At 36.1% G+C, this 11,758-nt stretch overlaps 1 protein-coding gene and 1 long non-coding RNA gene across 2 annotated transcripts; both read left to right on the top strand.

Annotated features, from left to right (window-relative positions):
* Positions 1-1,867: 1,867 nt before the first annotated feature.
* LOC113013898 (C-type lectin domain family 4 member K-like) lies at positions 1,868-4,935 on the top strand. Its single transcript, XM_026155130.1, has 5 exons — positions 1,868-1,914; positions 2,321-2,389; positions 3,656-3,997; positions 4,698-4,767; positions 4,887-4,935. The coding sequence occupies exons 1-5, from the start codon at positions 1,887-1,889 to the stop codon at positions 4,933-4,935; spliced, it is 558 nt and encodes a 185-aa protein (XP_026010915.1). The 5' UTR covers positions 1,868-1,886.
* A 276-nt stretch (positions 4,936-5,211) lies between these two features.
* LOC113019129 (uncharacterized) lies at positions 5,212-6,180 on the top strand. Its single transcript, XR_003271953.1, has 3 exons — positions 5,212-5,330; positions 5,805-5,898; positions 6,034-6,180. It is a non-coding gene; the product is annotated as an uncharacterized LOC113019129 (long non-coding RNA).
* Positions 6,181-11,758: the final 5,578 nt, after the last annotated feature.

Here is an 11,758-nt window from a genome sequence, read left to right as displayed (position 1 = left end):
AGTAATTTATAATACTTTGGAACAACAGTAAAACACCCAACCAAGTGTAAGACTGAGGCAGGTCCAACCTTATAACCAAAAAATAACCAGATTCCCTAACATACTAAACGGTCCAACCGCATTCAATCATTACCAGCAGTCCAACTGCTTTAAATCCTCAGTACTGTCATGACATTCTCATCAAAATCAAAACAGACATCCACCAGTAACTTCAGTGAGTAGACTTAAATTTTATCATGTCCAATTTGGCACACTTTGGAAATAATTCAACAGGTAGTGCCTTACCTTTTGGATAAGCCGGCTTATGCCCACTCACTTAGACCACTGGAATTCACGTCTGCCCGTCAGACCACCCAAGACCCCGGATTTCTCCGTCCAAACCTCCAACTCTCCTTCCCCAATAACCGGACGAAGCCCCCAAATGTTAAGATTCAATATTGAGGAAGGGTACAAGAGGTGATCGAAGAATAACCACACCGATCCGGCCGGGTAAAGTCAAACGATGATTTTAATGAATACACGCGTGGGAAGAAAACTCTGTACGCAGACAGGAAGTAGTCTTCGACTTAATCAAAGCATGAACAGATATTTTATAGCATCAGGGTTTATTTACTGACGCCCCTTCATACGTCACAGATACATTTTATACATAGATCAGATCAACATCATCATGACTTTTTACCTAGAAAATCATCTTCTATTTTCATGGCTAGCCCTTCCTGTCTACCTTTCAGTTCTTGTCTTGTTCCTCTTTCTTGCCGAGACACCAAGAAACGGTTCCTCTTTTACCAAGACAATTTTGCAGTTACAGCCAAACATAACTAACCTCTCCTCTAAATAAATCTAATTTAAAGTGTGTGTGTGTGTGTGTGTGTGTTGACCTCACATGCTCTTTGTGTCACCTCTTCACCTACTGTCTGTGTCTCGTCCTCAAATGCTCTTTCTCAATTCACCTGTTGCACTTCTGACCTTTTACCAGACCAGAAGCTCACTAAGACTATGTGTATGTCTTCTACTAAATAAATGTTTTAATCAAGAACCTCTACTAAAACCTTAATATAAAATGATAAAGCTATCTGTTACATTGTTAAAGCCTCGTCTTAGCCTGCGGCTCAAAATAACTTCCTGCTTCTTTCTGCATACAACTTCCTGTCAGCCTGCAACTCAGTCTTTCTGAAAGAGACACTGTCTAAACCTTGGAATGCAATATCCATGCTGCAAATTATATTATTAATGCAATAACAATTATTTAACAATAGCAGTAAAATAATTTCCCTCCTCGATAGATAGATAGATAGATAGATAGATAGATAGATAGATAGATAGATAGATAGATAGATAGATAGATAGATAGATAGATAGATAGATAGATAGATAGATAGATAGACAGATAGACAGATAGATAGATAGATAGATATCACATATATATCACTTATATATCACTTATATATCACTTATATATCACTTAATGATTTTGCAAACAGCACAATATTAAAATTTGATGTTCTTGACGTCATAAGTTCTAGTTAGACTTGCCTGAAGACTGTGACTGGCTCTTTAAATATCTTATGGCACACCTGTAATCAAATAAGTTTCAGTGTCTTCATAAATGCTTTGCATAATGTGTAAATAAAAAGACCTTCAGATTTACAGGAAGCTTTAGAAACAAAACAAATTGGTGGACTATATCAGGGATGTACTCAGGTATGTCTCTGATTATAAATTATTTTTATAAATCAATTATTACCTTTCTTTACTTCTTGGTACTTGTTGTTACTGGTCACGAAATTTAGTTTTAAATTGTAAATGGATATGCTGTAGTTTCGAAAATTGAGTTTAAGGTTGCTGTTTTGCTTCTTTTCTTTCCAGACTATTTCTTCTAAGCTATGGGTCATAAAACTCTCATTTGTGCAGGTACGTCCAAGCAGTGAAAACTCATTTTTGTAAATTATTTTGAAGAATGATAATAAAAGAGTTAACTAAAAAGTAAACAATGTTTAACTATGTTGCAGTTCTACTCTTAAAAACTCATTACAAGAGAAAAACACCCAACATTTGCATTATTACATTAATAATGTTTGTTGTTTTTGTTTAAAAAACATTTGGTGAAGGAGTTGAAAAACTGCCTTGAATACTATACTGAAAATATTATGATTGAAAGATTTTTGAAACAAACACTAAGATGAATCTATAGGCATTCAAATGCTGCAATCCTGGAAGCATCTTTTCTGGGTTGAAAGAAGGCACCTAGTCACAGAGATTTTTAGTTTAGCAACATTCAGTGGATCAGTTCTAGTCATTCTACTTTTTTTTGTTGCAGGAATTTTCATAATGCATTTGATGACCACCACCAGAATTGCACTGCTTTCAGCAGGTTCCAGTATAACAGGTAAGTAAGCATGCACCTCAGCAACTTAATCAGTGTTTTGTTTTTTTAAAGCACATTTTTGATCATTGAAATCAACTGGATTTCGTTACAATTGTATTGCATATGTAATCATGGAGATTTTTGGGTGATTTGTAATGACACTCTATCAATACATTATCATAGTTAAATGGAAATTGTAACAAATTTAAATTAGTTCCATGTGTAAGAAGTCTGTGAGTTTACAAGTGATTATTTTATTACTACTATATTTATTTTTACACTTTTGAGAATTATTGTGATGGGGTTTTCTTCACAGAATGAAAAGCATGTAAAACATGACTGAGCTATGAATCATCAAAAAGTGAAATAGTAAAATTAGAGGTGGATAAAAGTAGTAAGATTGGTTAAACCCAAAAATTTCTTTTTTTTATTTCAATCTAAGAGGACACAGTGAACTAAATGATTGGCCAGCATTATTTGCTGATATGTTTCTGACTGAATATTCCTGAGACACACTAGGTTAGCATTTTCATCAGATTTGCCACAACCAATAAATATTTTACAATTCTAGACTGCACTCATCCAGGTTGGAGAACAAATTCTCAATAACAGATCGGGATATTTGTGCAGGCCATGCGCTGACTTTATTAGGTACATCTTGCTAGTACCAGATTTAAACCCATTTGCATGACTCATTAGCTCTTGGCTCTTTGTGATGGAGCAGCAACCTGTCCAGAGTGTAACCCGTCCTTCCTATGAAATATGAGGATGTATGGATGTTAAAAATCACCTTAAATTATAATTTTGAAAAATGCATTTAAGATAATTTCAGTAATAAGAATAAAATGAAATCATGTATTCTTTTTTTAATTAAAGGAACATTTGTTAGCATTTGCAAACACAGTACCCTAACTTTTAAATGCTTAAAACTTTGACCATTAAAAACTCATTATTTTCATCTCTTAAAACTGGGTACCCTCTAAACATTTAAACACACACACACACATACACACACACACACACACACACACACACACATACACACAAATTGAATGAAACAATGCTGAGACAAGGTTATTTGAACAGACTCAAAAAACGGTATTATGAAATGAAACCAGTTATAGGACGAGACACAAAGCATATCTTTATTGTGTATTCCTGTTGGTAGGTTTAATTAGAATAGTCAGGTTTGTAGTTATGCGTGACAAACTTGATGCTCGTTGTTGATGCAGTTTGTCTGTTTTCATTGAAGAATGAAAGGTTAACCTGTTGGGGGGTTTTTTTTAGTACATCAGCAGTATCACTTCATCAATAAATCCCTGACCTGGTATGAGGCTCAGAGCTTCTGCAGATTAAAGTACACCGACTTAGCCACCATAAATGACATGGATGATGAAAACCAGCTGATCAACACACTGGGCGGTAACGTGACATCGTCATGGATTGGACTCTACGATGGACAGATCAACAGGTGGCTTTGGTCTGATGGCAGCGGTATAGCGAGCTTCACCCAATGGAGCCCTGGTGAACCAAACAACGCTGGAGGCATTGAGTCATGTGGAGAGATGTATGATAGCCTCTGGAATGACGCGCCATGTGGATTTGTCATGGCTTATGTGTGTTATGAAAGTGAGTAAATGACACACTGATTTTTGTAAATGTAAACTGATGTAATTACACATAGTTATCAAAATGAACAAAACTTATAGGAGTTTAATATGAATTATTTGATCATGAATTCATAATGCTTATATCTTAAACTAGACAGGAAGTCTTCATCTGAGTAGCACACAAAATAATGGCATAGGCGTGGTTCTTTTAAATGTATACATATATATGAATACATACTTTACACAATATAAACAATTGAGGGCCCTTTTTAAATATAACCCCACACACACACACACACACACACAAATAATAATAATTAAACAAATCACACTGAAGAGAAAGTCTTTAAGAACTTTAAGACCAATTCTACTAACTTCAAAATGAATACTAGTATTTGTTTTAACATCTCATTGTGCAAAGACTGATACTTTTCTTAAAAAGAAGTCATTAAAGCTCTAATTCTGTGTCTATAAGACAATGTCCTTCTTATGTGTATTCAATTCATTCAATTTATACGGAAAGTTCTGGTTGTTATCCAATGTGATTTTTTTGACGTAACAAAGCAAGCCTAAGTTTTCCATCAGTATTTATATGAACAAACGTCATGGCCTTGCTGATCATAAATCTGACTCTAAATCTCTTACCTGATTTCTACTTTTCTTGGCAGAAAAAAAGATGTCTAACTTCCTTTTATTCCTCTCTCCTTGTATGTTTTTAGTTCAGCAGGATGGCAGCAAGAAGTATGTGGTTTACACACAGGGACAAACCTGGCCAAACAGTCAAGATCTGTGCAGGCAGAAGCACACTGATCTGGCATGTGTGCATACAGCACAGGAAAATTTAGCGATTGCTGCAGTTACAAACGTAGTGTGGTTCGGTCTGTTTAAAGATTCCTGGTACTGGTCAGATGGAACAAAGACCTCCTTCAGGTACTGGAAAAGAGGCGGAAGTTATAGTGGAAAATGCGTTTCTGTGGAAGGATCACAGCAGGGACGCTGGGTACCAGCTGACTGTAACCAGAAAGGAACATTCATGTGTCAAGGAGGTAAGTTCCTGAAATACAAAAGCAATAAATGAGTTCCTAGAAAAATGTGATGTTTTTAATTAGGTGTCTGAACTTGGATAGAAAAATAATAATATTCATAATAAGGATCGCAATCAACACAACAACTTTCTTCTTCCTTTCCTGGATGTAAGAGCATTCATCAAGACAGTCTAAATAATGGCTGAGATTATATTTCTGGGTTTGTATTCTGCAGGTCTCAAGCTAAAGAAGATGGTCATAAAGATGAAGGTGCAGTCTGATGTGGATCTCACTGACTCTACTACTTCCAGCCTATTCCTACAGAAGGTACAAACATAGCTTCAAGGGTCCACCAGGGGAAACTGGTTATACTGCAAGAGTTCATAAAATTACAGTAAACACAAAATGAACCAAAACTACCAACAAAAAAATAATACCAGTATGCAAAAAGTCTTCAGTAGAGTCAAAAATATAATAAGAGTAATATTTTCAGTGAAGCACATCTGAAGCACTTTGTTATTTATGACATCATGAACTCATCCCTGAGGTCTCGCTGTCTAGCAAGACTGTCAATTCTATTTTTATACATAATACATTATGGTCTGTGTGCATTTGTTTTTGAAAGCAATAGAGACTGTTACTACATATTTAAATTCAACACTCCAATAAGTCCAACTGATGATTTAAAAATGGTTTAATTATTATAGTTATCTTAATGTTACACAGAGAGGTATGAAGCTGTGTGCTAAATCTGGAGAGTATGTCAAACAATTCTTTTCTTTGATCGTATTTTTATTTTAGTTGGAAACAATCCTGAGAGATCAAGGGGTGACTGATGTCCAACTTAAATATAAACGTGTATTTCAACCTCAGTTGAAGACCACTGAGAACACGGGTACGAGAGGCCTCCGTACAGGGAGCATCTATCATGCTAACCTTAATTCGAAACATACCAATCATTTTGTGCAAAGTAATTTAGTAAAAGAACAAACAAACAATCAGTGAAAAGGTTTTTTTCCTCTCTTTACAGGATGCTGAGAGCAGAAGTGCCGATGTCGTTTTACTGCAACATTAGTGGTTATAGTGGTTTGTAGAGCTGATGGATGGAAACAGATTATTTAAAGATTGTTGCGCTCCCCAGCAAATTTATTTACCCTATACTTGTGTAGTTCATAACAGCTGATGTATATTCTAATCTACTTATTAAGCAGAGTAAACTTCTTACAAACACTGGATCTTGTCTCCAATTTCCCCCTTAAGATTTTTGGTCATAATATTGTAACTATAGAAGGGAAATAGTTATTATGTAATAAAATATTAAATATTGCATTAATTTGAATTCAAATTCAAATCACTTTCAAACTTTGCAAAATAAAGCACTTAAACGCAATGTCCAAAGCACTGGTAGACACATTTTTCAAAGATCAGCTTAAAAAAAATGTATAATAAAAAGTTTTCTTCTTCCAGTCAGTCAAAAAAAATATTTATAGTTGTAACCAGACTGCTCTATTACCTTGCTAATGAATCGAGACAGCCACCTCTCTTAATCCATGTTTATGGAGGCATGTGGTCTGTCTACAATAAAATAACTTTCTGAATGTTGAACCTTCTTATCCAGTGTTTTTCTTTGATATTTATTTCCATGCAGTCCCCCACACCAGTTCTTGTTTTGCTTTTTGACCTTTGATCCAATATCTAAATCAAAAAAACATATGTATATGTTTTCTTTGTTTTGTTTTTTTAGATATCTAAAGTTATTCTCAGACTTGTCTGATGATGCAAGTCTTAGATGACACTTACAGGAAGATAAATATTGAGAACTCAATCCAACCACAGCATGCAAACTCAACTCACACTGGATACTGCATTTGTCATATCTTTTATAACATGTTATAAAGTGAGTGAGTGTATCAGAGGCTAGGGTTGAGCATTTTTAATAGAAAGTTAGAGAAGCAAGACATGTACATAGGAGAGTTAGTGGATATTTTGGACAACTGATGTTGAAGATGGATTTTTTAATCCATTAAACAATTTTTCCTAGAATGGCTTACTTTACATATATCACCAAAACACTGTTTGAGATGACATTATGTGTTGTAACAATTTATTGTGACTCCTTATTTCAAGACCTCGCAGTAACAGTTCACACTTTTGTTGTACAAACATGGACAGTACAGAGCATGTCTGCCACACAAAAAGATAGCCCTGGCTTTGACTGCGGGCAAGCATGAATTATATTACTGCACTGGCAAATTATTTCACTTGATTATTGTCTGGATCTTCTCAAAGTATATTTTTCCTGATATTTAGATAGTGAAATGCAAATGTCATGGGAGGTGCTTCATATAAAATGCACTTTTCTTTTGAATTTGCAACGGCCTTAATATTGATTTATTCAATTTTTAAGGTTTTTATTTTTTAAGTTATAATAATAAGTAATTCATTTCACATGATATGCAGAAACAACGACAAAAGCACAAGCAAAGTACAGAGTGTAGCATGTGGTAGAGGGTAGGAAGGCTACTGTAGGGCAGTCCTGCAGTAACCATTATACAGTATATTGTTGAGAAAGATGGGATTGAAAGAGAACAAAGCCCTCCTGATATACCTCTCATTATATCTGAGAGGGTAAAAAGTCTTAACATCCAGCCTCTTATGTTAAAAATGATAAAGAATGCTATGACAGAGTTTATCTGTATGTGCTTTTGATAATAGTTATTCATCTTTTATTCTACATTAAAGTATATGTTTAATTGTGTGTGTGTGTGTGTGTGTGTGTGTGTGTGTGTGTGTGTGTGTGTGTGTGTGTGTGTGTGTGTGTGTGTGTGTGTGTGTGTGTGTGTGAGCATGGCATACAACCCATCTTGTTGTATGCCATGAGGGAGAGAAACCTTTAGATGCTTGGTCAGGATGACAAAGAACATTTTTAGAGAATGTCTGATATATACTCTTTTGAGTATATCATAACAAACAGAGTATAGAGAGGAAGAGGTCAGAAAATGTATTCTTATATATTTGAATCAAATAGGAAATATGGTGAAAAGGAATGTTCATGTGAGAAGGAGCTAACAATAAATCTAACTAAAGTGAAATGGCATAAACTGAATGATGTGAAGTGTATTCACATGTGGCTGAACTGTAATGGAATTAATAAATAAGTCATGTTAAGTTCAACATACAAAAGAAGAAAATGCAATGAAATTATTTTAAAGTTTAAAAATTTGCTTCATTTACGTGGAATAGTCTGAGAAAGCGAGGATGATGAGGTGTGACTGTACATCAGGTAATTTCTGACTGGAATACTCCCAAGAACTTGGCTCCTTTCCTTACTGGTGTATGTCCACACAGAGACAGGTGCATTATTAGCAAGGTGTATGCTTTCTTTCCAACCGCTCTCCACCCAAAGATCAGAACAAAGCCAGAGGCAGAGGCGCAGGCGAAGCAGGTTCAGAGGCCGACAGCATGGAAAATGGCGGCTGCGAAGCTCCCCGGTAGATGGTCTGGATGGTCGCCAGTGTTTGTGTGGTTTGGTTGATGGATGAGCAGGCTGTGCTGGAGGTGACAGTGGGCATGCAGGCCATGCTGGACGTGGACATGGATGTGTAGGACCAGACAGTGGAGTAGCAGGCAGTTGAAAAGTCGTTGGGAAGGTTGTTGCAGGTGGTGGATGTGATGGCGACATGGCTGCTGCAGGCGGTTGATCTGGTGGTTGAGTGGTAGATGGAGCTGATGGCTGGACAGACTCACCAGATTCGCCAGCAGAAACAGACTGCGGTGAAATGCTCCAGTTTTGCATGGAGGAATCGGACCACAGAAAGTGAAGGAAAGACTAAAGACTGGGGCAGTAGCAGAAAAGTTGGTTCAGTTTTTTCACTGTCAAGAGATGTGCATTCGAAAGGACCTTTGGAGATATGTCTGCAGATGTCACAACAAACCAAAAGAAGATTATTTAGGTAAGCAACCTGGAAGAACCGAAGTACTTGACTCTGGAGCCTGCATCAGCAGATGTCAAGTGGTGTGTGCAAGCTTGGTGTCATAAAACAACATGAGGTGCCTCAGTTGAGCAAAATGACAATTATTCATTTTGTCTAGTCCCTCTACAATAAATGCAGACAAGACCCTACAAAGTATGAATATACTTGACAGAAGCTCAGTGAAGTGGGACGTTTGTCGTTGTTTCTGAGCACAGAATTCTCAGTACACAACTTGGAGGAAGCTGTTAGGCCTGATAACTTTCAGAGAGTTTTGCAAGAAGAAAAAAAAGTTTTAGCTTTCAGTGAAGAGACACTGTCATACACAACTCAAGCACTGAAAATGGGACATACACTACACAGAATCTCTCATATTATCCATTGTCAATACCCCATTACAGAACATGAAGCCTTAATCAAGTCCATTGACACATTCAAGAAGTTGTATGTCTCCAAGTGGTCTTAAATGGTGTTTCACTGTCCCTTGACACATCTCTGCTGTTCCCAGAGTCTTCATTTCTATCATTGTGGTGAATGGTGATGATGTAGCCAGGTCTCTGTGATGATTAACCCTCTGAGGTCTGGGGTATAATTGGCCATTTTTGACTACTTTTGATTGTACTTCTATATTTCACCTTTTCAAACTCTTTACCCTGCCTTGTTGGGTATCATTCTTTTCAGCACAACCTCAAATGTCTTAATTTAAAAAGTTGTTTTTATTACTGCAAAAATCAAAAACATGTTTAACAAATCATTTTAATAACTTGAAATACAAATTAAGATGGAAAATTCTAGAAACCTGCACAAGTTTTGCAAACAACAAAGTTATATCCAACTACTTACCTAAAAATGCTGCCAGGCATTTTAACATGATCATTTAAAACTATTAAATGGTCAAGCAATCGGTTGTTCTGCACCAAATAAGATGCCACACAAATTATTTTTGCCACTACAAAAAATAGTTTTTGTCCACTATAAGACAGAGAAGCACATCAAAAGCCTGAAAGTAAGAGGTGAATCACTCCCCCTGTTTTCCACTTGAAGACAGTATTTACATTGCAAACTGACTTTGGTTGTTTATTGGATCCCAAAACTTCCCTCCTCTTCCTAAACATCCAAATGAACTAAACTTTAACTGAACTATTTTTCTTTTCCCAGGGTGGAGTTCTTCTACAGCAGTAATGATTTTTTTAATAACTGGGTATGCAAGTTTGAATTTGTTTAGGATTTTAAAGAAGTTAACAGTATTAATAATTTTTATGTTTCTCTAAAAGTTAGAGAAATATGTTTGAGTTGTTTAACTACTTGTAATATTAGAATGCAATTGTAGCTGATGGTTCACAGTAGATGTAGATGGCCTCTTTTACTCCTCTTTCAGGGTATGTGTCTTCTCAGTCCAAAATACGACCATATACATCCACAAAGGGTCTCCTTTGTCATTTGATTGCAGCTGCACAGCTGAGTCTTATTCTGCTAAAGTGGCTCTCCTGTGTTGAGTCATGCCCCTGTGGAGTGGTTGCTTGGTCTCTCCTATACAAAGGTTCAATCAAATGATTGAGTTACTTTTTAGTATGGTATCAAGTTTGGCAAAAGGCTGATAACAAGCCATTCATTTGATTCAGCTGTGCAGAGGACTGGAGTTGGAGAGCCTTAATATAACAAATGGCTGATATGATGCACATAATTAGATAAATAAAACTGCTGGGCACTTATAGAAAGTAAAACAAGCAACAAAACAGTTTTAAAAAGAGGGAAAAGTAAAACAGGATTTAACAGATATCTCGAAGGAGATATTGTTGTGATTTGGTGCTATATAAATAACACTGAATTAGTTTAACTTCATTCTTTATGATAAAATATAAAGAGTTAAGTCTTGAAAATGAAGATGGACTGACCATTCAGACATTTTGCACTGCAAAGCACCAAAACTATTTTCAGTAAACAGTTCTTAATTCACCCATTTCAATCTAATCTAATAAATTGATATAATTTAAAAGAAAATTTAAAAAAAAAACAGAAAAATAACAATAATTATAATTACAACTCACTATTTTGATCTATCCTTTAAATTTCTTTAAACACTGATATTGTGCTAAAGTTATGACCCACCCATCAGTTCACTATATTTTGCACTAGACAGGCCAGATTTTCAACCTACTGTAACTGCTCTCCAGGCTTTATGAAGGGGTTTGATTGATTGGGTGGCACTAAGTCCTGTTGCTCTTAAATCTGTTTTTTATCAGGAGTGGTGCAGGTGGAGCATTGTTGGTGCCTCAGCGGTCATGTCAGCGTGGGATCCGGGGGTTTCTCTGTGAATTTCACATTCCCATGGCAGTGTGCTGGGTACTTGCTCAGATCTGAAGTTTAATTTTTCGGTGTAGAAAGAAGTTTTCTTCCCACGCAGAGTGAACAGCGGACACTTTTTTTTTTTTTCACTTTTTAGGGAATCAAATTCAAAGTAAGGTCAGTACTTCCACGCACTCTATCCATTGTTGATCTGCACGTGTCTGTTACCACAGAGGTCGCACGCGCTTACATCATTGTCATGAGACACTCTCACAAACAAAATCGCAGTTTAGTAACGACACAACGCAGCATGCTTACAGGAAAGTAACAGTAATCAAATTACTTTATTTGCAATAGTATTATTTGCAATAGTAATAGTTGCAATACTTTACTCCTTACTTGAAAAAAGTAATCAGATTACAGTTACGCGTTACCGCCCATCTCTGGTTGTTAGGACAAACAATAGAAGTAACAATAGAAGTAAGTGTCTGTGAAGGT

Source organism: Astatotilapia calliptera, chromosome 3 (assembly GCF_900246225.1).
Source record: "Astatotilapia calliptera chromosome 3, fAstCal1.2, whole genome shotgun sequence".
In the NCBI taxonomy this organism is placed as follows: Eukaryota; Metazoa; Chordata; class Actinopteri; order Cichliformes; family Cichlidae; genus Astatotilapia; species Astatotilapia calliptera.
Note: the sequence above shows the minus strand (reverse complement) of the source record. Positions and strands in the feature narration are given on the sequence as shown.